The sequence below is a fragment of the Tachypleus tridentatus genome, chromosome 1 (genome assembly GCF_004210375.1).
Source record: "Tachypleus tridentatus isolate NWPU-2018 chromosome 1, ASM421037v1, whole genome shotgun sequence".
Classification (NCBI taxonomy): domain Eukaryota; kingdom Metazoa; phylum Arthropoda; class Merostomata; order Xiphosura; family Limulidae; genus Tachypleus; species Tachypleus tridentatus.
Window position 1 is genome coordinate 74,784,745 of NC_134825.1, and position 25,395 is coordinate 74,810,139.

Below are 25,395 nucleotides of genomic sequence, written 5' to 3' on the forward strand. Positions count from 1 at the left end.
TTTCACTAGTTCCATCGTGATTACTGTAATACAATTTTTTGTAAGATACACAGTATTTTAAACATGGAACCATAGATGCAGTACAGTTAATTTGCACCTCACAAAACTCAACACTATACCATTTCATTAACAGCACTAAGACAATGCATAGTATGAATTTGTATTTCATGTTTAGAAATAACCGACACTCATTCACACAATTAACAATGCACTTTCAAAATTTATTTACACTGTCTACAGAGAATTGATTTCCCATCATATAAGAAATTCTTAACAAATACTTACAAGAATCAGCAAGTTTTTTTTTGGAAATGGTGAAACCATCATACCTTAAATTGCATCATAATTATTTTTGCACACAAGTCCTGTCAACTGACACTTATTGCTCACTTAATTGCCTATAAGGGTAGAAATATTCATGTGGGTGTAAAAATTATCACAATGTCAATAGATAGAATTTTTATTTCCAATATCAACCTGCAACTTTTTTTTTGTCTCAAAGACTTATGATTAAAGAGATAAATGAAAATAACTTATATTAATTTCTTGCCTGTTTTTTTTTTTTAACTATATAATAATAATAATACATACTCACTTGAAAATTAAGTACTTCTGTCAAAGCAATTAAAGGAAAAGTAAAAACAAAAGCACTTCCTTACTCGCTGCCAATAAGGAAAAAATACTTGAACCAACACTTCCAAATTGTGGAGTGGCTGCATTTGAAATTCATGCATTATAATGTTAAAAGAACTAGTATTTTCTAAGGAATTAATTTACATAGAGAAAAAAACTCAATTTTTTATCTTCAACCAGACAATTTCTAAATGAACAACCAAGAGTTATTTTTTACAGTAAGTAGTAGTTGAAAATCAAGTCATTTTTTTTAAAGACCAAAACTTTATTATTAACAGTCCTTCCTGCTGGTGACCAAAGAAAGACTAGTAGTTCCAAATTACTTAAGAACCCAGAAACACATTCAATCCCTTGAAGGTGGATCCAGCTGATGGTTTAACAATTATCTGTAGTGTCATCTTTACAAATCAAAGGACAGGTGGCATGTCTATTTCACCCACATTGGTCCGTTTGGGATCTGCTTGAACAGTGAAACCAAGCAGAGAGTTGTCAAGCTTTTGCATCCTGTTCTTTTTCTTCTTTTTTCCTTTTCCACCACCTGTGCCACCATCTAGTTCTTGTTGTATAACAGATTTGTTGACAGTAGGTGTTATTGCTGGAGCTGGACCCCACATATTAGCCTAATGAATAAGAAACAAACTGTATACACATGATTCAGTATACTGCAAAGTAATACTCATTTGTTCAATGAACTTAACAAGGACTGATTAGTGAAAACAATAACTATACATTTCTCTGTTTTTTCTTTGAAGTGATTTCGTGAGCTGTAACTGATTTGTTTGTTTTGTTAAAACTTAGCACACATACTAAACATTATCTTGAAAAATATAATATGGTTTGATTTGTGTATACTATGTACAAATGTTTAATTATTTTGAAGAAAGTATAACAAAAGAGACCCAAGAATTCAGAACAATTGTCACTATGCATTTATTAACTGTATTTGAAGACGCATAAACTTTTCTCAGTTGAAAAGTTTTTGTTCTGGTATTTCATAATGAAAAAAAAAAAAAAAAATCATGAGTCTACTAATTACAATACACTAAGTGTATTTGTTTATTGTTAATAATTATCTATCACATTCACTACTTACCATAATTATTCAGCTAAAATGATATGCAGAGCAGGATTGAGTAAAATTTGTTTTTCAAGTACAATTTATAGCCATTTTCATCTATACGACTGAACTAAGATTTTGTTTTTGTAGAAACTTACTGTATGCTTACACAAAGTATTTTTTCATTTCTTTATGTATAATAAATATTGAAACAATAAATGAGGAATTTCAAACTTTTCTTCAGTTTTACAAAAAATTATTAAAAGTAATAAATGTCCATGGACACTTTGAAAAAAATGTTAAAACATCTTACACAGTAGCACATGAATAATTAAAACTGTTTATATATATACACAAGCATGTACACACACACACACATATACACAAATGTGTATCCCATTTTAACAAAGTTCCTGGGTTTATGAGGTAGGTTTTACTCATGTCTATTTGGAACAGAGAAATGATCGTATTAATTCCTACCTCAGCCGGAGCTTGCTTGGACTGGTTACGATATTTACTGCGGCGTTCCAAAAATTCTTTGGCAAACTCAGTTGATTCTTTACTTTCTCCAAGGTAGGATCTTACATAATCATGTATCTGAAAATAAACAATACAGGAACTATGAAAACACTTTTCTGTATTTGGGAAATGTATATACTTGAAAATAGACTTGTTTATAACCTAGAGTTGGTTTTGTGAAGATATAGGAAAAGTACAAATGAAACAGGACAACAAAGATTACAGTGCAACAGTTATCTGGTCCACAGTTTTTATTACTATGATGTAAAAATTTACAAGACATTACTGGATATTACTTTCAGGAATGTTGACATAGTTGAAACACCCATTTATAAAGTTTAAACTCTATACATCTGCATGTAATTTAAGAGACAAGCTGGTCATATTTGTATTATAACCACTTCACAGAATGCTGACTAATTGTATGAGAACACTTTAGTAAATTATATCATTCTAAAGTGAATAATAATAATATACCAAGTAAACAAAAATTTCTCAGTTACAGTAGTTTACTGTTCCCTATATTAATACAATAAAGACTTATTGGATACACATGTATTGTTTGAATATTGATATACTATTAACTATCTATATGAACAATCTATGGAATTCTGCATGGCACTGAAAGCAGTTCCTTGTGAAGAACTGAGTGAAATATATGAAAGCTTTGATAAAAAAGCTGCTAATGAATTAATTACTCATAAGCATTACATTGCTAATAGTTTCCAATTAACTCTGTAGCTAAGAACACTATTTCTAATAACAAAACCATTGCAATAAGTTAGAACAGCTTAAGAGTGAAAAAAAGGGTTAAGATATAAACCACACTGCATCAAGCGTTAATGAGGCCTTCTGCCCAGTACTAAAGTTTATAGTTATTTCTTTCAGTTGGTATTATTATTGTGGTAAGGAAACTTCAGTTTCACTTGCTTGAAGAATGCCACTGTTTTCATATTAACACCAGTTCTTACACACAGTGTGAAAGTAGGCACTTCTTTTAATTAACCATGATGTATAATTAACACTGATTTGAGTGCTTAAATTTGGATAATTAGTTTATGTCTAGCAGTGCTTGAAGTTGGAGTTTTGATTTGTGTTTAGCAGTGGTTGAAGTTGTTTGGCATTTATTCTCACAAAGCAATTAGGCTACCTTTGCTAAACAAGTGGTTAAAAAAAAATTACTGTAAAAATAAATAGATTGAAACAACTATAGAATTAAAAAGTCCAATAGCTCAAAAAAGTTAAAAATACATGCAAGTTGGATAGTGCTGCCATCACACTGTTCAACATCAGGAGTAAACCCGTAGAAAAAAAAAAACCTTTCTAAAAAAATGGCATGACAGTAAAACAGGGTAACTGAATTGAATTACACAGAGGCCACATATTGGTGGATCAATCCTAGCTAAAAGAAAATGATGAGTTAAACTGTGACCAATATGTAAGCTAGTTAGGACAACACTTCCCTCTGATCCTTATGGAAACAAGATAGAGAAGGAACAACAGAACATTTGATCTGGAAAAGCTTATTATGATTTTGCTCACTCCAAGTTGACTGCCAAATGGCACAAAGCCAAGCCTTCAATATAAGACTGTTGTCCATGTTTAGGGATAGGCATGGCAACACAGCAGACAGATTTAGCCTTAGTATGAGTGGGCTCATTCTTATGAATATAGATATAGCCAGGTATCCAGAAAAACTGGGTATGGAAAAATGGCTCAGTCAGGTGTGAATATCATTGAGAACAAGGCAAGAACTACAACTAACTGATTCCAGGGCCTGTATAGAGTTAAGAGAGTCAGTATAAATAGTACACTGCATAGCTTCTATGGGATGCAGGGCAAGAGAAAATATACATACAACTTTGCAGTGAACACAAACTTTAGGGGAGATCCTGTGAGCAATCACCGAGTCACATGACTCTGAACCATCCCTATGAGCAAAAGAGCATAACCCACGGAGGAGGGGAGACACAACCCCAGGTGGGATACTGTGGAAAGGATTGAAGTTTAATGGCATACCACAAAGAATGTTGCAAATGGCAGAGGTGAAGAGGCACAGTTCATGTTCCTCTTCAACAAGCAACTGAAGACAGTCCGAAGCTGCTGCTCAAGAAACTACATGTTTGATGACCAACACGAGATGTGGAAGTCATCAACATAGTGATAACATTAATCTCATATCTTAAAAGTATGACACTCAAGATATAACCCCAAAGAATTTTAAGTTCCTGTGAAAAAAAAAGGGAAAGTGTCAAACCTGCAAGGACATGCCCAGTAAAAAGTTCTGGATGAAACTGGGTTATTGGCCGCATAACTCATAGGAGTGGAGGTCCTGCAAAAATGCTGTACCTCCATGTAGTGTCGTAAGCCTTCTCGGGGTCAAAGAACATGGAAAGAAGATGTTCCCTGACTGACATTTAAAGATGAATCATGTGGTCCATGGTGGAGTGCTCTTGAGAAAACCCATATTGGGTGGGCAAGAGGAGGTTATTTGATTTGAAAAACAAGACAAGCATTAACTCTCCTCTCTAAGACCTTACAAAGGCAGCTGGTCAAAACAACAGGATGACAGGCTTAAAGAAAATTAGGACAACAGCCAGATGCAAACTATAAGGCTAACATTATCCTGCCAGATCTGGTTAAAAATAACCAGTAAAATAGCAAGAGGGGTAGAAGAGAGATGGCAAAACATCTCATGGTGAACATTATCAGATCTGACCAATATACTGCCAGCTCGATGAAGAGCAAGCTTACATTCCACCAGTGTAAAGGGGTAATTATAGTCATAGAGATGATTGGTAGAAAAGAAAGAGGCGATCACTCTGCCCAAGATTGGAGAGTCAAGAAAGTGGGGGAAGAGACATAAGTGCTAGATGCACAAGATGCATGATGACTAAGTAACCAAACTGTTGACACTGGAAACATCTGAGAGGGTTGGGAATATATGGCTATACTTTACAGTTTGAAATGTGGTTTATGTCTATTACTGCTTATTTGAAAATGCTAATGCATATTTGAGTAACAGTATTTATTCCCAACTTTATACAGACAGTCACTCTGACCAACCCAGTAATGACCATAAAAAATACTAAAGTCTTAAATTATCCTTTTATTTCTTTCTAGAATGACTGCATATTGTAACAGAAAGATACATTTGTTTATCTTAAATGTACTAAGTCTTACTACAGGGTACACATGCTGATAATCCTGTTATACAACTTGAAAATCACTCAGCATGTTGCCATGTTACATGCCTGCATACCTCATGAACAAATTTTTTTCCTCCTTTATCCTACCTCATTTAACCAAATTTCTAATTTTTACATTTTAGTTACTCTTGTAACTAAAAGAATGAAACAAACATACAGGAAAAACAAAAAAATTTAGTATTAAGGATCGATCTTGGTTGCCAATGAAATTTGAACCTACTTTTTCTTTTATAATAATGGTACTAATGCAATAAACTTTTATTTAAATACACTTAAGAACATAATAATAATGTGTACAAAGCAAACAATGCTTATAATTATAAGTTCATAACCTTTGTAATTCAGACAAGATGGGCTTAAATTAATTCCTTTAGGTACTCAATCTGAACACCACAAGATAAACTTTCAAACTGAAGACTGAATTGACAATGCTATGTTCTGGAAAGTACATGAAATTGTTATTTGGCACATTAAAACTTTGCTACTCTACTGGTTATAAACAATAAATGTCACAAATTATTGGGAATTTGCATTTGTTTGGAATTAAGCACAAAGCTATATATTGGGCTATTTGTACTTTGCTCACCACAGGTACTGAAACCCAGTTTTTAAAAATTGTAACTCTGCAGACATACTGCTGTACCACTGGTGGGTAGGGAATTTGTGAAAAAGAGAGTTAACAGGTTGTCATGGCAAGCAAGTCTGATTTTCTAGTTTATAATTCTGTACACATGTAAGATTGAAGGCTATAAAAATTATATTTTGCCTTATCAATATCTATACTATAATATGTGATTTACATTATATTCCATGCCCCTGAGAGTAGTGGAAAATAAGTCATAAAAAGGGAAGATCAAGACAAAAAAATGTCAATTCTCATACTGGTAAGATTGAGGGGTTGTTTTTAAACATTTCCTTGTAAAATTAAAAACTTCAAACATATATTAAAATGTGGTTTATTGAATACATTTTGATGCCAAGTTTATTCATATGCATTGATAACAAGTTAGAGTAATTAAATCTGGAATGTTATTCTCTGAAACGTCATGATATGTACTTTGCGCTTTGTGTTAAGGATAGTAATAGAACAAAATATTTCATGAATTTTTAATTAGAGTATAATATAATTCATTATTATTAATAGCTTCTCAAAGTTTTTACAACCATAATGATGTACATGTTATGAGTAATAATACAGGATGTTCAGAAAGTCACTGTGCACTTATATATTTATTAAACAGACATGTTTCAATATAGAATACAGGAGGTAAATATGAATGACAATTATAAACAATGTTGAAAGTGACCCCCTTGGCATCAATACAGGCCTGGATCCTTCTTATTTTGTTTCTAAACACTGCTATCAGTTGCTGGCTTGAAATAGACTGAGTGAATTCTGTTATCGCTGCTTTCAAAACTGCACAGTGACTTTCCAAACACCCTGTATAACCACTATTATTTCTCTAATAAAGTTAAAAAATATTTGAAATACATATACACAAGTTATCATACTTACTTCATAAGGAGATTCAACTTCTTTTAAAAATGCAATGAAAGTAGGAACTACAAACAGAGTAAACAAATATAAAGTAATATTACAATTTTCATTCCAATACAGAATTTTCTGGCATTTAAACTGTGAATTAACCAATCTATAAACCTATACTGCCAATATTGTATTGATAGCTACACAATATCTTACTGAAATACTCATTTTTTCAGGTAATTTTTAACTTATATTTTGCCTTTTGAATGCAAAAATTAGCAAGTTTTAGTCATTTTTTTCATCAAAAACACATTGTTCTCGCACACCATTTAATGTTTTTGAAACGTGTTAAGAAAATTTGACAAAATTAGAAATTTAAACTAAATTTTGATACTATTGTATTAGGTTTATATACACATTTGCATTCAAATATGGCACTGTAGGCACTTCTCAGGTAAAAGTAAACAGTTTATTAAAAGGAATGTTGACAAGAATGCGCTCTCTCAGATAAACAAAAATTCACTTATCCTAGTTGTAAAAACAAAATCAAAAACACAAAATTTGTGCAATTAACTACTTTTTCAAATAATACACTTTCTAGTAATTTATACCTACACTGCATCTTAATACATACTTAAAATTACAATACTAAACAAAGTGTCTTACTGGGTTTTTTAGTTGTGCATAATCCAATTTTTTAGATGTGTTATTTTAATATTTATTTATTCCAAATTTACTGATATAGTTCATAAAATAGTGGTCCAATAAAGTTTTGAATGAAAGTAGGCTGTCAAAATGTGAACTTTGACTCATGACCAGTAGCAATAGGGCTAGTGTAAACAATGTTATTATCAATGTTAGCTTTCTTACAAAAATTTGGTATTTATTAAAAAATATTAACTATGGGGTGATACAGAAATTATCAGCCAATAACAGATAAACAATAAATATTACAGTTGGAATTTCACTCTATTTAAAAGGTTAAAAATAAAACCTTCCAATGCCTAATGAAACATTTTATTAAACAAAAACTATAAGACAGTAGGGATGGCATTTTCATTATAACTGCATAATAGTACAATGCAAATACCATCCATGCTATTTTGTTTGCATTCTTTTTAATGAATTGATATTAGCCATCCTTATATTTACTTCCATTTTAAAAAGTTTTCCTTTACTTGTATATCTTACAATTAATTATTGAAGAGGTTTGTGTCAGAATTTTGTGCAAAACTAAACAAGGGCTAGCTGAACATAGCCATTGTTAATTTTGAATTGACAGTCTAGATATGTTAGGTCCTTGAAAATCTGATATGTGGTGTACACTATTATCAGAAACCAAGCAAAACTGTATTTAGGGAATTATTCCCTAAAAAACTTAGGCTAGGACTAGTGTGGAAAATAACTGAGAACCACAAAATTGTTCAACAGTACCTGCTGTCAGTCATGTTTGATCAAATAGTGGGGATTAATGTCACTCAAACAGAACACCCGAAGTACAGAACTTAACGATTTAAAAAGTAAAATCCAACAAACCTTGATGAAAAACTACAATTGAAATTAACAGAATTAATTAAAAATATTAGTGAATAACAAATTTTAGCAGGATAAGCTTCTGAAACTTAAGTATCATTACTATAGAACTGTCACAAAATATATACTAATTCTTCATATCTAGAGAAAAATTAAAGGTTGAAAACAGAATTGTAAACAATATTATATTTACAGTTGCTTTGCTTGTTTTTTAAATTCTCACAAAGCTACCCAAGGGCTATTTGAGCTAGCCATCCCTAATTTAGCAGTGACAGACTAGAGGGAAGGAAGTTAGACATCACCTCCCATTGCCATCTTTTGGGCTATTCTTTTACCAATATATATTGGAACTGACCATCACATTTATCATGTACACATGGCTAAAGGAGTAAGCATTTTTGGTGGGATGTGGAGTTGAACCCACAACCCTCGGGTTGCAAGTCAAGCTCTCTAACCACCTAGCCATGCTGGGCCTTTACAGTTTATATATAATAAAATTAAATGAAGTTTTTATTTTACAACCGTGTTTTCAGAAAAAACTAAAGAATATCTAAAATTCATCAGAAACAACAGAATTAACTAAAGAAAAACCAACAAATCCTTACTATCAACAGATGAGGGAAGGCTGGTCAAGGCATCATTACACCATTTAGTAAATTCATCAGTTTGCTTTTTAGTGTGCGTTTCAAATAATTTCTTCAAGTTTTCCTATTAAATAAGCAAATAATAAAAAACTAAAAAACTGAAGAGTTAAAGAAATACTATAAGCATTTTTTTCCATTTTGGTTTACAGTATGTCAAGTATTTAATACGATCAGTATCGTAACACGTAAGTATAAAAATACCGTGCATCTTATACAGATCTTTAACAATATTAAATCCAGCTTTGTGTCATTCTTTTTTTTCTGGATGATAAAACATTAAAATAATTACCTGAGAAATTGTTTCACTTAAAGCACATTTTACCAGAGGTACATCTTTGTGCATAAAAACAAACAGGTTTTCAAGACTAATAATATTTTAACATTTATTTTTAATCTACCACACATACTAAAATTTGTGATACATTATTATAAAATTTCTAGAAAACACACATAATGGTAAGTATGACATAAAAGAATACAAGTATGAAACAAAAATTTGGTGTAGTATTAATATTTACTTAATCCTTTACAGTCCTGTATGTTATTTTTTTTTTATGAGGGCAAACTATGTTAGTTTTAAAAATACTTTTATCCGATCTTTCCTTTTAAATCATCTACAATGTATAACCACAAAAGAAATATTCAGATTTAACTCCTAAACCTAAGATGACACTGCCAGCATTTATCAGAAATTCCAATTTATCTACTGGATGGTGAGTGTCCAATAACATATGTCATTTTGGATGAAAACCAACCCAAACTATGTTGTTATTAACGTTTTATAAACACACCAGAAGCTCCATGAAGTATTGTCATTTGGTTTGAAACAAATTTCAGATCAATAAGTTGTGTCTGAGACCAATATTTTCAGTATTTTTTGTGAAGTCTAATAATTTGTGAAACAAAAACCTAACCCTAATTTAGATTTCTTCTTTCCTAACTATTTTTTATTTGGGGAGTAGAAATATTTAACCTTCTTCTGTGTAAATAAAACTTAATAGTATGACACAGAACTGAAAATCTGTGGTTCTTGTATATGCTTCTTGTTTGCCACAGCTGGAATTATTTTCTTCCTTTCAATCTTATATACAAAGTATATTTCTTTGCTTGTTTACTACATCAAGCTTCAACTGATCACATGCCTGCAAATAATCTTTAATATGGATTTGTAGTTTGTTTATGCTTTGTGAAAGTAATAAATTAATTTTATTGGTTTCTTTTGAAATAGTTGTACATAATTTTCAGAAGTTTACAAGGATAATTTTTACAAGTAAGATTCTATGAGTTAAGCAAAATTCACATTAGTGCTAATGATATACAACCCTTTTTGTTTCACTTAAATGAGCTAGAACATCACATCATTAGACCTGACTGTATTTTGTTGACAAGCATGTACAAAGTCCAGCTTTCATGACAAGGTGATAAGCAGGTCATGTATCAGAAGAATATACAGTTATACCATATCTTTATAATTTATATAGTTTCAATTCTAATTTACCGATTTTATTAATTTTAAATGCAGAAATGATCAAAATTATGCTACTGGACTGATAAGGGTTAAGTCTTCTTACAGTAAGAATTATACTACACAATAGTTTATCTAATCTCTTAATAAAAAACTCACAAAAAGTTATGAAAATATCTTAGTCACAGAAAAAAAGGAGAAAGAGAGAGAGAGAATATTGTAAAGTCTATCATGTAAAAATGAACTTTATTTACCAGCTGCTGAAATTTATATTTAAAAATCAAAATGGAAGTTTTAAGATTTTACTTCATACACCGTCCTAAGTCTCTGACATTTGGTAAATATTTGCCATAATTTACCACAGGAAGCTTATTTTCGGTTGACATTTGCAGAACTAGTCCTTTTAAAAGGAATTCTGATGCTAAAACAAAATCTGATGTTAATCATTTATTTGTGCAAACATAGTAACATAACTATAATGGTTGTATGTTACCTCTTCCTTCTTGGCACGCATGGCTTTCACCTTATTGGACATATTAGTTGCAGCTGGTGTAGAATTCTTATTTCCAAGGACTGGAAAGGCACTCTCACTGTAACAGAGGAAAAACATGTGATGCTTAGAATCTTTCTGGAATACACTATTTACTTTCTTAATCACTATTAAGAAATAGGAAAAAAAAAAAAAGACAACTGTTGTAACAGCTTTACTGAAACTTAATAAACAAGTATATGGTGGTTTTGATTTACAAAGTACAGAAAAAACTATTAACTGTTAAATTACCAATTCACTGTTAAATTATTTAATTTGATTGTTTAAAAGCTTTTACAAATATGAAATCATACTTTAATTAAAGACATAATTCACTGGACTTTGAAACATTTTCAGGAACAAATATAGCTATGATTAAAACAAATAGTATAAAAAGGGGAATTTTTGTTAGTGGTATTAATGTTATGGAGAAATGTTAAATGTTGATTGAATAACCACTTAAGCCTGATGATTCTTTTTTTTTTTAAATAAAAGGTATACGGGTATAATCATTATGATAATACATAAAACAGGAAATATTCTCTCCAATTCAGGGTGATGTAAAAATTATACACCATCATGTTATTTGCAAGTGCTTGTCTTTATTATGACTTTTGTAAGCTACCTTAGTATTTCACTGACTTTTTTATGTTGTTGACTAGGTGAGTGCACAGAAGTGATCCTATTGTTATTAATGAGAAACTTGTGAATTTAAAGAGGTATAACTTTGAAAACCATACATTGTGTGATTTTTGTATTACTCTGCACGTGAATATATGGCATCTTTATTACTTCAACTGGGAACTATGTGGTTGTAAGAAAAATGTGCCGATAACAAAAAAACTGATTTATTTTCTCTGGAGCTGAGAGTTAACTTATTGCTATGACTCATTGGAATTAACCTAAAGTTTGGTAAATATTGATCATCATTTACTTGGATTTTGTAGACTTCTTGGAGTTACTGATACTGACTGCATCATCCCAGAAACCTCCCGTAGCACTAACAACTAAAGAGTTCTCCCTCCCACACCAAGGATTACTGTTAGAGGGGGGTGATATGGAACCCCAACTAAGACTTGTAGCAGCATTACTCCAAACCCCTGAGGTCAGATTCTGGACACTTGTTGGTTGGTGCTATAACAAAATAAGAAGGTACGTATTTTATTTTTCATTTTCTGAACAACAGGATAAAATCTGAGAAAAACACTAGTTTAACACCAGTTCAATTCTGTTTCAGATTACAATAAAATAACAGTTAAACACTAAACAAAGGAAAAGGTTCATATTTTTATGATTTCATATTTTGGAAGCAATAATAAAAAAATAATGTTACATAAGGAGAACATTTTTCTGTTAATATTTGGTGGTGTAAATGAATATACAATATAACTGAATATGATATTCTCCCCCTATGCTAACAGTTATTTTACATACAGAGCAGTCTCTTTACATATGGAATTACACCAGTTTCAAATGGACCTGGTCTGGTAACTGAATGATTTCATCATTTTATTCAAAAAACCTTTTAGTTAACTATCATAAATACTCATGTCATATGCAAAAAAGAAACAGAACCAAGTGAAAATGTATGCATTATTTATATAGACATTAGATATAACTTCTGAAGTTAATCATCCAAATTAACAGCCTGGTTAAAGATATTTGATGCACCATAAATAAAACTTATTTTATTTCTCATTCTAAACAACTAAAATATAATATGTACAAAAACATTTTAAGCTAATGAAACTCTCTAAAACAAATGTATTTTTGTTAATTTGTACCACCTTAATCAATGAAAAATATGTGACCTCTACATCAAAGTAGTAATCACATACTGAAATTAATTTTATATATTGCTCAAAACATGTAATAAATATCAGTAAAACAAAAATTACTGGTATAGGAACATTAAAAAAAATTGAAGAAAATTAATATTTCAAGTCTCATATTAATTAATATTACAAAACTTACATTCTGCTGTTTTTGCTCCTGCTTTCTAGCAAGCTCTGCTTCTTCTTGCTGAATTTCAGCAAGTGATTTCACTTTTCTTCCTGCAGTGTTTGGCCTAAAACAAAAAGTTCCTTTTTTTTCTAATATTCTGAGAAACCTTTTACTTAAATGCTGAGTTTAAATATTTATTATTCAGATATGATGAAATTACCCACTATCATTACTTTAAACAACACTTCAAAACAGCCTTCACAGTATTCACATCGTTATTAATATGTCAGAACATTGAATAAATAAAAGGATCTGTCATTAATAATAAACTGGTGCTAAGCATGAGCAATGTTTCATGCTGTACTTTAAATTCTTAAGAGTTGATACATTACAGTTTTTCAAAAATGTTATATTTTGAAAAGAACACAGGAGTTTGGCTTCAAAATCACTGAAGTTTAATCACTGATGTTACAGTTTCTTACTAAATAACAAATCTTTTGTTGTGATTGGTGTAAATAAGTGCAACAAAACTGGCATTTGTTAAAAATCAATGTTACTAAACAAATGGAACAATATTCATAATATAGATTTTCAGATATTACAAAACATTGGAAAAAAAGCTACTGAAATACGTTTTTCCTGTTATTTGCTGTCCTTATAAACTGTATAATATGGTATTATCTTATAAATCAACTATTATTTTCAGTTTTTCTTTATTTGATAACAAACTATTCAGAAGAACTTTATATAATTAAGATAGAAATGAAACTAATGTTTAACTCATTCTGAAGAACAATTTGAAAGCAAACTGGTTTTATTTAATTAATATAGTCTTACTGTCAATCACCATATAATTTCACTTTTACAAAACAAAATACCTTTGTGCCCATGTGAGGGAAGTCTTGCTTTGTTGCTGTACCTGTTGTAGGGTTTGCAGCTGTTGCTGTAAAAGCTGCTGTTGCCGCTGACGCTAATAATTAAAAATATAAATATTCATCAAGCACTATACACTTCAAACAAATCATAGGCTGAAAAGAGATTACACCACATTTCAGTAGGGAGAAAAATAAGGTACATGCTAAGATAGGAAAGATATTCACATAAAAAAGATTTATTTAGTATAAGGAAAACAGCTTACCTCTTCTTTCTCTTCTTGTTCTTTCTCTTGTTGAAGTTTCTGGATTTCCGCAAGAGAAAGATTTGATTGAACAATTGGTTTTTGTCCACCCCAAGCAGGTACCTAAGAAAAATCAGTTAATTGTATTTAAAAAAAAAATCTTTTATTAGAATATCTAATGGGGATAGTAGACAAACAAAAGGAAATTCAACTTCAAAGTAAATATCATTCAGCATGTGTCAAATGATTCACATATGGATATGTTAACTTCTAAAATTGGTGTAGTTTTGTTTGTGTATATTTAATATACAGGGCTCTCACTCCTACACTCCTTAGAAATAATGTCAAATAAAACAAATAAATTTTCTAATACATAATTTTCATTAAGTTTGGAATTCATGACAAAATTCTTTTTGAAAACAAACTATATAATATAGTAGTTGAGAGTTTTGATCTGTCAAAAACCTCTAATAAAACCTGCCATATACAACCAAAGCTATCATAAAATTCACTAATAAAGGTCCAAAACTAAAATTAAGTCTTGTAATACACAACACTAAAATGCCATCAAGATGATTCCAGTAAGTTTTATAATAACCAGGCAACATAAAATTAGCTTTGCAATAAAGTTTACGCTACCCAGTAAAGTCTTGTAATAAACAGTCAGATCTAGAGATAAAGAAAGAAGATAGTTTTTGTGATACAAAGCAAAACTGGCATTAAATTTTCTAAAACACAATGTCACAATATTGTAACAAACAATAAATGTGTCTTTGTAAATACAAAACTAGAATCCAATCTGCTGAAATAGGGTCAAGGTGTCATAAACTAGTGAATACATACAAGTCTACTGAGCCTCACTCCATAAAATCACGTTATTACTGCACTAATTTAAGAGAACATAATTTTACATTTAAATACACATTTGAGTGTCTTTTACTGTACATTTCTTTTACTGTGAAGAGAAATAGAAGATATACATGTTTATTTCTTAAACCATTTGAAAGTTCTACAAAATACTTCCACCGACCTATTAGCACAATTAATCAGATAAAATGTATCCAATAATTTCACTCATACAATTTGTGAAGCATTCATTAACTCCATGCACATTTATAATCTGCAAAATGTTAAACACATTAAGCTTTGTAATAATGTATATAATTACTAGTTTTTACTGATAGCACTAAAGAAGTTTATGCCCCTTTCTGTATGTTTTTTTGAAGAAATTATTTAGTGGAATGTGTGTTTAAGCTTGCAGTGGAAATTCTCAATGCATGATCTTAGAAATTCAGGTATTAGTTTTTACTAAAAAACAACAAAACAAAACAGCATCTTCAATTAATTTATTATATCCCAATGTTTTAAACAACGAAACAGAAGTGACTTCATTTTGCTCAAGAATGATATTCTTTTATAACATAGATATATTTTCTAATAGCCACCCATTCAATATGGAAAAAAAATCTTGTCAGAATATAAACAATTTAAGAGAAAAATCATTTAGTTTTTCAATAAAATTTGCCAAGAATTAAATATTACATATTCAATACATTTTAACAGTAAATTAAGTTAAGGGATAACATTTCTTAGTTTTTAATGTACTTCAGCTACAGCCATTTACAACATTAAGAAGTACTTGTACAAAGTGAGTATATCAATGTGTTTAGGAATATTTCATTAAACAAATTATTCAATATCTTATCTGATAAACAGATACACAGATTAATAACCAATAAATTTTTCATTTCAAGTATTACATGGGATCATTTAATCCTAAATTTTAAAAAAATATTTTAATTATAACAAAAGCTGAACAGTAAATAAATGTCCCAGTTATTTAAATAACTGATAAAAAATGAGATAAAGGTGACCTCATGAAAGAATATACAAAGTTTCTGGTCTGCAATGAAAGAGGTTAAGTGTAGTTCTACCTATAATAATTGCTTTACCTCCACATGGTTTTCACTGCACATCTAACATCTACAGTTACAAGAGAAAGTGTTCATACCCCTGCGCCGTGAGTAGTGTTTTCCACATAACTTAAAAAGTATCACGATTTGGATAATGAAAGTATAGTATATTATAAATATTGTACTAAAACACATCTACATAAATTTGTATGTAAACTGAACGACAAATAAACTGTTTATAAACAAATAACCAAACATAGGAGGGGCAGAAAGTGTTTGTGCATCTACTTTAATGGTCAGTTGTGTAGCCTTTCAGGTGAATTACTAGGCACAATCTGTCCTCATAGCCCTCCATGATCATTTGACTGGTATTTTCTTCCATTCTTCTTTACAGAAGGCCTCCAACTCTTGCAAGTTTTTCGGAAGACGCTGATGAACCCTGGTCTTAAACTCATGCCAAACGTTTTCAATTGGGTGACTGCAATGGCTACTCCAGAATGCTTATATGGTTCCTCTGCAACCAGGATTACCCATATTTCAATGTGTGCTTAGGAACATTGTCATGCTGGAAGATCCAACGATGCTCAAGCCGCAAGTTCCAAGCATCATTCTTGATATAAGTGCCTAATATATCAACATACTCTTCTTTTTTCATGATCCCGTTGACGTGGTGAAGGCTGCCTTCACCAGAATAGCTGAAGGAACCCCATAGCATGATCGAGCCACCTCCGTGTTTAACTGTAGGGATGGTGCTCTTTAGAATATTTCGTTCCCCCTTCTTACGGAAAATATTGCAAACATAATTATGGCCGAAAAGCTCAATTTTAGTCTCATCTGACCAAAGAATACTCTTCCAATAGGTAAAGGGTTTATCTATATGCTTTCTTGCATACCTCAATCGTGCTTCTAAATGAACAGGCTTTAAATGTGGAGTTATATGAGGACGGCATGCTTTGAACCCAGAAGAGCGTAACATGTTCGTAACTGTAGAAGTGCTTACTTCAACCTCAGTTTCCCTTACCAGTTTCTGTATGTCATTACGTGTTAAACAAGGGTTCCTACTAACTTCTCTGAGAACCTTCCTCTTGGTTCTCTTTGGAATTTTGGTGGGGCGTGCCGAATGAGGGAGGTTAGCAGTTGATCCTGTAAGCTTAAACTTGGCAATTATACTTTGAACAGTAGATTTCGGCACATTAAGTTGTGTAGCAATGAGACACATGAGACTTGCATTTTACAATAATTTGGTTTTCTAAATCACTGGACAGTTGTTTCCTGTTCGCCATGATGGCCAAGCAGATAATGATGAAGACGGCGCTAAATTGCCGGAAGTACATTTTTTGCTGGCTAAATTTCAATAATTATGAACCCAGTGTCTAGTTCTGGAATGATATAATGTAGTTTATTCGCCAAACTAAACAAAATTTTTCGGGAATATTAGTTTTTTCACACGTTCTGAAACGTACAAACACTTTCTGCCCTCCTATGTTTGGTTATTTGTCGTTTAATTTACATAAAAATTTAGGTAAATGTGTGTTAGTATAATATTTATAATATATTATACTATTATAATATATTATCATGATACTTAAGTTATTTGCAAAAACCCACTCGGAATGCAGGGGTACGAACACTTTCTGTCGTAACTGTAGGAAACTTAACTAACTATAATGCAAGTGTTTAGATATATTTTGACTGCACATGAAACTTCACAGGCTTACATGAGCTTTTGCTTTCTGCTGTTCTTGGAGTTTACGGAGAGCCTCTTGCTGTTGTAGTTGTCGCTGTAGTTCACGTTGCTTTTCTATCTCCCTTTGTTCAAGCTCCCTCTGCTCTTCCAGTTGTCGCTGATGTTCCAGTTCTCTCTGCCTCCTCTAGAAAATACATTATCATCAATATCTCTATTAATTCATCATTTAAAAACTGAAAACAAAAAAAATGCTAAGTTAACTGATTATCATAGCACATGAAATGCTATAAAAATCTGGAGAAATCCAAAATGTCATACTTAATTTTTGCAAATGAGGAATTTAAAGTTTTTATCAAGCATATTAGAAATGCAAGATATAAAGTCACAGAAAATCTGTTATAGCAAAATCACCTGGAAGCCACAATCTCCAACTTTTCTATTGTACCTAAGCAAAAAAATACAGGATAAACAAGTTAGCAAAGAATTTTCAAACAAATTCATTTAGAATTACAAAATCTTATAAAAAGGCATTTTTCTAAGTACTCTACACATATGCATAAATATAATAAATTATTTTAAACAAATAACTATTACCTCTTCTTCTTCTGCCCTCTTTTTACGTTCTTCCTCCTCTCTTTTTCTCTTCTCCTTTTCTTCTTGCTTTCTTCTTTCCTCTTCTCTTGCACGCCGTTCTTCTTCTAGTCTCTTCTGTTCTTGCTGCCTTTGCAATTCCTCAAGCTGCCGTTGTTCTTCCTGTCTCCGTTGAAGTTCTTCTTGCCTTCTTTGTTCTTCTAATCTCCGCTGGATCTCTTCTTGTCTTCTTTGCTCTTCCAACCTCCTCTGTTCCTCCAACCTTCTTTGTTCTTCTTGTCTTATTCTTTCTTCTTCCTCTTGTTTTCTTTTTAATTCTTCTTGTCTCCGTAATTCCTCTTGGCGCCTTTCTTCTTCAGCCTTAAAATATAACATCACACACAAATTAAGTTTACATTATTACACATTTTGGTCCACAAAATCCACAATGATTTTATCAGTTATTACTATAAGCATATATGTATTCCAGTTAAATAATAAAAAATATTTATTAGTCTTCCCAATAAATACGAGACTACAATGTGTTTTTAATAATCAAAACAATCATTTAAGAGTAGATTTTTTACTTCAATAACAGGAAATTAGATAGTAGGTATGAAGTCTTACACTTAATTTGCCAAGGTATGCAATTCTAATTACTGAAAAAAATGACAGATATTACATTTAACATAAAGATAAATAAAAAACATTACTGTAAGTAAGTTAAACATATTAGAAATCACAAGTACTCCTATGCCTTATGCACATCCAATATTAAATTTCTGAGATGTTAATTATGCTATTAAAATATCCTTTTACTAATATTTATAGCTTCAACTGTACAAGTACATAAATTTATACACATGTATACTTCCAGTGCACAAGCAACAAACTACTCTTAAAATCACTTGCTGGTGTATCAATACATTTTCTTAACACATCACAAAAGTCTTATCCACCTACCCTTCACTTTCAAGGCAGGTTTCAAAACAAATTTTTTTATAAGCAGAAGTAAAATCCTTTATATTTTATTCAAAGTTTACAATATTGTTGCATTAAGGCAGCAACATATGTTAATGGTGAGGATGTGACTGATGCTTGAGTAAGCAAAACTGTTGGTTATAAGGACAGAAATTTCTACCCTATACCAAATAATTTGGAATAATTTGTTTTTGACAGATCCATAATACTAATTTTCCACCTATCAGTAGGCTTCAAACATTAAAATCCACATCTGAATATCCTTGGTGGTATAGCTTTGCACTCAAAACAAACACTTGTGTATCATTTTAAATTTACTTGTGGTGTAAACTTTTCCAGAGACCAGAAAAAAAATAGCATCTTTTTTTTTTTAAATATATACACACACACACATTTCTGTGTTATGAACCAAACTCAAAATAAGAAATAAGACGAGTACAAATGTTGTTTTGTAATGATCTTGTTTAACAACATGTTTACACAGTTGTGCTTCATTTAAAACGTTTCTACATTGTGACTTCCATTTCACTAAGCATACACAATAAACTGACACAAAACCAGAAAAATTGCATTGGAATGAAGTTGCACATAATTGCTAACACACACACACATATATATCACACATACACACACACACAGATATGTAAATCAACAGCAGTTTTTGCAACTAATACAATGCATGGACTATTGCAAAAAATACTAATTTTTACTAAAAGCAAGAAGAGGCAACAAGTCTCATTACAAGTTCACATTAAGTATGCTGTCAACAGCTATAGCACTTCATTTCTAATATGCAACCAAACATTAACTTGTTGTTACCGAATTATTAATTTACTAAACAGAAGTGAATAAGAGTGAATCAGAAACTCAAAGTATCTAAAAATCATCTGGAAATGTATGCTAAATGACTATCTGCCAAAAACCCTTAAGGGGAATAGTGAATAGAGGATGGATAGCATAACAGATGAAGATGAAGGAAAAGAGCTTGGGAAAGACAAAGAAAAGGTAAAGGATTTAACCCACAAGTCTGAAGAAGAGGTTCCAGATTATGTGCATCCAGAAAAGGGAAGTCAGCCCAATGATGTATCAACCAAGTGAAGAGGATGAGGCATGCTAGCACCAAAACATATTTTCAATAGAAACTGATCAGCATTAACACAAGAAAGAAAAGTATAATAATCTGAAGCAGGGACTGAATATAATACAAAGGGTAAAGACTCAAAAGATACATGAGAAAAAAAAGAAAGTATATAACAAATTTGCAAATTTAGAAATTGTATCCAAGAAGAACTGAAAGGTCAAAGAAGATCAATGACAGCAAAAGTAGTGGTAAAAGTTTGAGGTGGGAAAAAGCTGTCAAAATTATCATCCTTGCATCTGGCTCTACTAGTAAAGGAATATTCTTTTCAGATTCAGAAGAAGGTTCAGACTGCATGAAGAACTCCACCTCCTGTCCCACAACAGCAAAAACCTCCTTAACAGCCAAGAAGAAGCATAGTGTCAGTTCTTGCTTGTCTAGCATGAAGAATGTGACAATAGAAAAAAAATTCCACAAAAACTATAGGAGCCACATTAAATTGAAATATAAAACTCAAAACATCTTAGCTCATGGGTGCCAAAACAAAGAAGTGAGGACTGAACCAATAAAAAGGAAGCCAGCTACACTAGGAGAAGATGCTACACTTATTAGTGGAGGGTTGTTGCATGTTTATTTGAATACATAAGTGCAGCAATATCACTTCAAGGGTAGTGGCCAGCAAAAATTGTGCATACAGAGGAGTATATACAAAGAAAAGCTATATGTGAAAAGAGTTAAGATTTCATATTGCTAAACAAACTAGGACAACTTAGCTATTTATTCAAGTGCACATATTTCAAAAAGTTAAAAGGAAATTAACGTAAAAAAAAACAAAGTTTATAAATGCACATAAATAGCATAAAACCAATGTTTACATCTTGTCTACAATGCTAAGAGAAAAACTACAGTAATTCAAGTTGTAAAGGACTTTCTGTAGCATAACTGTAATCATCATAACTCAGAACACAGTCCTGAGGAACTCCAAGTTCTTGTAAAAAAGAACAGGAAAGTGTCAAACCCACATAAACTTGGAATCTCCTGTCCATTAAAAATTTTTTAATAAAAGTGGGCAAATGGCCACATAACCCATATATAGAGGTATCACAAAATACCATACCTCCATGTTGTATCTTAAGCCTTCTCAATGTCAAAGAATATTGATACAAGTTGTTATCACTCGAGAAAGGTTTCTCTGATTGACATTTCAAGTCGAATCAAGTGGGCGATGGTGGAGTGTTGTCATCAGAACCCACACCGGGTAGATGGGAGAAGGTTATTTAATTCAAAGAACCAAACAAGATGAGCATTAACCATCCTCTCTAAAGTCTTACAGAGACAACTTGTCAAAGCAACTGGACAGTAGTTTGAAGGAATCTTGAGTTCCTTCCCAGGCTTAGAGAAAGGTAGGACAATAGCCTGGTGCCTGGCATCAGGAAAAACATTCTCCTGCCAGATCTGGTTAAAAACAATCAGAAGAATAGCAAAAGAAGCAGGGGTAGATGGTGCAGCATGTCACAGTGTATATCATTGGGTCCAACTGATGTACTGCCAGACCAATGAAGGGCCAGTTTGAGTTCCACCAGTGTAAAGAGATGATTACAGTCACAGAGACAATCAGCTCGAAAGAACAGAGATGCTTGCTCTGCCTGAGTCTTGATGGCTAAAAGGTGGAGAAAGAAGCAAAAGTGCTAGATACCTGGCAAAAGCTTTCACCCAGAGTATCAGCCACTTCCTGGCCATGAGAGAGCAAGATCAAGAGGGGGGCAGAATTATATTGTTTACTGACCTTTCGAATCTTTTCCCATGTGACTTTAAAACTGGTGGTAGAAGACATGCCAGTTGTGAACTTAATCTAAGATTCCTTATGGCTTTGACGTCTTACCCACCAAGCATGTGTATGGACCTGCCGAAAAGCGATGTGGTTTAGGTGTGTGGAATATCTATGGAAAGTATCCTAGGTCTGTTTTTGAGCCTTCCATGCCATGTAGCAGGCAGGATTCCAACATGGATGAGGATAAGTTGAAAACATGTCAAGGTTTTAGGAATACATTGAGCAGCTGTTTGTATAATACTGTCAGTTACTGTTGCCACACAGTTGTCTATTAATGGCTTAGAGATGATGGCAGGATCACGTTCTGTGAGAGCAGTGAAAGAGGGCCAGCTTGCTTGATCAAGCTTCCACTGGGGCATGTGGGTCGGGTGGCATTGACCACAGCCAGTCTCAGCATTATAGGAAAATGATCACTGCCTCGTGGATTACCATCAACACAACATGAAAAATGGGAGAATAATAAAAGGGAGCAAATTGAGAGATCAATAGCAGTAAAGGACAGACTAGGTGCATGAAAATAAGTATAAGAACCACTATTGAAAAGATAAAATGTTGTAAACAGAGACCATACACTCTATGGAGCAATCCCTCCAGGATTAAAAAGGGAGACAACAACTGTTCAATGAGAACCAGAAGATCTGATTGATCAGAGGTCTCTCAAGGCAACAGGTGGAGAGAACAAACAGTGATTGTATGACCCAAGGAAACATGGATGGCTACAACTTCCAAGAGTGACAAAGACAGGGTGGGCATGACAACCAATCAACAGTGCTACCACTCTATGCACTTGTCCATCACACAGCCTGTCATTTCTGTATAAAGAAAACTGATAAAAGGTGACTGTATCAGCAGGTTTCAGAAATGTTTCCTGTAAGGAAAGACATACAGGATGGTAAAAAGCAATCAGTGCTTTGATGTCATCCAGATTAGAACGTAAACCCCGACAGTTCCATTGTATCAAGGTGGCCATTTTTATTTATGTGTAGGCAAATTGGGTGGAGAACCCTTCCGTTTATGACCACGTCTATTGACCTCCATGGATCCTGCCCTGGGTCAATTGGGCAGGTCTTTGCTGTTGGAAGGAGATTCCATTGACTGAGGGCATGAACGAATGATTGTTTTACATCTTAGGGTGGGAAAAGAAAATGTATCTGAGGAAATGCCTGTACCTGGAACCAAAGGAAGTGGATCTTTGGGTTTGCTAGAATGTATGTTAGGGACAGTGATGGGTGTTGAAGTTGATTCATCCACTTTTTCAACAGTGGAAGCCAAAAGACTTTTCATTTGGTTTGAGAACAATTATTTTGGAGGCACAGAGAGATCTGACTGCACTCCCACTCTAGTTGTGGAACAAAGTGCAGCAGCATACGTCCAAGATGAGGTGGTAGATAGCAATTTCCGAGCCTCAGGATAAGTAATGTTATGAATCATTTTCAAACATTGCACATCTTTTTCTTCCAACCATTTAGGGCAAGAACGAAAGTAGAATGGGTGAGTGCCTTTAAGTTGATGCAATTATGGTCCATTTCACACTTGCAGGCATCATGGTCCTTGCCACTGCAATGACTACATGTCAAGGAACCACGACATGATGTCTTTGAGTGACCGAACTGCTGACTCTGAAAACATCAGAGAGGGTTTGAAAAGTATGGCCAAATTCTGCAATGAAAATAACCTGCTTTGATAGTGGCAGGTGAACATGGTGACATAAATGTGAGAATGAGGATACTGGTCGGCACCATAATTCCATATTTGCGAGTGGAGATATGCCTAATGGCAGAAATTCCTTGGGTGGAAAAACCAGTGTGAATTTCTGACTCTGGGATGTTCTTCAAATCCCTCTCAACAATAACTCCTCATGATGAATTCAATGTAGCATGAGACGTAACCTCAATAGGTATATCCTGAATTGTCTTTTAATGCAAGAGGGGTTCACTGTGCTGAGATGCAGATGTTTCCATCAATATGTCACCAGATCGAGGCTTCTTTACTCAAACACCAGCATCAGATACAATGTCCACAACACCTGTTGAGAACATCCAACACTGGTACTTGGTTGACCTTAGCCCGAGTAGACCAGCCGATTGACCCAAGGGGTCACCCCAAGGCTGCTCGTCTACAGGAATTCAAGGCCAAAGTGGTGTGTTAGGGTTGGACCCCTCAACCACCAGGATCCTCTCCTCCCCTTCACAGGTTACCATGCACAGCAAACATGTGGGTAGATGTTTAGATCCCAGAGGAGATAAACTGAAAGAACAGAACATTCCCTGGGAGGTCACAGGCAAGTAAAGTGTTTACTTTGGATATGTAGATGTGTAACAGTTAACAGTTAAAATTCTGAATATCATGAACTGGCAACAACTGATGCATTTAAATAAAAAAGTTATTGTTCATTTTACTTCATGGTTTTCAATTTTTTTATTTCAATGTATCTTAAAGATTTACCTGCAGCTAATGTTAGATTGTTTTATTTTTCTTTATGAATAACATATAAAATAAACTTTTGATATTAATTCACAATGTTCTAAGGTTATGCAAATTAAATATGAAAACTTTACGATAAAAAAAAGCATTTCTATTATTAGCACAGAAATCATCTTGCAAGAGATTGACTTGGTAAATAATTGAAATTTCACACAAATCTTTAGTATAAATACTTTGTTAAAAATTCATATTTTTTGTGCACAACAAAAATGTAATGTTTGCTAAAAGCCTGCCAAATTTTATTAAGAAACATGTGGTAAATTCAGAAGTTTAGAATGCATAATTTCACCATTCTGGTGCTCATGCAAATAGGTCAAAGCCATGCATACAGAATTAAAGGTAACTGTTAAAGTGACAATGCTTTTAGTTCTTGTTATATTTACCTTTAATCTTAGTTCTTCTTGTCTCCTTCTTTCCTCTTCTTCTTCTCTCTGTCTCTTTAGTTCTTCTTCCTTCCTTAGTTTCTCTTCTTCTTCCCTCTTTCTTCTTTCTTCTTCCTCTCTTTGTTCTTTTTCCTGTACAAGATGTGGAAAAATGTTCTCTACTAAATTTTAAGCAAGTCTTTCTGCTTTACTGAAAGAGCATTACAAGAAATGACAAAAGAACAAAATAAATATTTTCTTTATCTTTTAGCATTTGCAAAATTATTTACCTAGGAAGCCAAAAGTTATTGATGTATTACAAACTCAAACCATCATAAGACAGTAACAAAATT

The 25,395-nt window shown here is 32.6% G+C and overlaps 1 protein-coding gene across 1 annotated transcript in view; it reads right to left on the reverse strand.

The window, feature by feature from the left end:
* Positions 1 to 200: 200 nt before the first annotated feature.
* LOC143252644 (uncharacterized) overlaps positions 201 to 25,395 on the reverse strand; it is a 37,813-nt gene continuing 12,618 nt past the window's right edge. Inside the window, exons 7-18 of the mRNA XM_076505105.1 lie at positions 25,064 to 25,195; positions 18,331 to 18,687; positions 17,768 to 17,920; positions 14,158 to 14,259; positions 13,898 to 13,989; positions 13,050 to 13,143; positions 12,010 to 12,209; positions 11,040 to 11,136; positions 9,043 to 9,145; positions 6,935 to 6,981; positions 2,171 to 2,287; positions 201 to 1,253 (exon numbers count right to left, since the gene is read on the reverse strand). Coding sequence (XP_076361220.1) covers positions 1,041 to 1,253; positions 2,171 to 2,287; positions 6,935 to 6,981; positions 9,043 to 9,145; positions 11,040 to 11,136; positions 12,010 to 12,209; positions 13,050 to 13,143; positions 13,898 to 13,989; positions 14,158 to 14,259; positions 17,768 to 17,920; positions 18,331 to 18,687; positions 25,064 to 25,195 — 1,707 coding nt within the window. The 3' untranslated portion in view covers positions 201 to 1,040. The remainder of the gene's footprint in view (positions 1,254 to 2,170; positions 2,288 to 6,934; positions 6,982 to 9,042; positions 9,146 to 11,039; positions 11,137 to 12,009; positions 12,210 to 13,049; positions 13,144 to 13,897; positions 13,990 to 14,157; positions 14,260 to 17,767; positions 17,921 to 18,330; positions 18,688 to 25,063; positions 25,196 to 25,395) is intronic.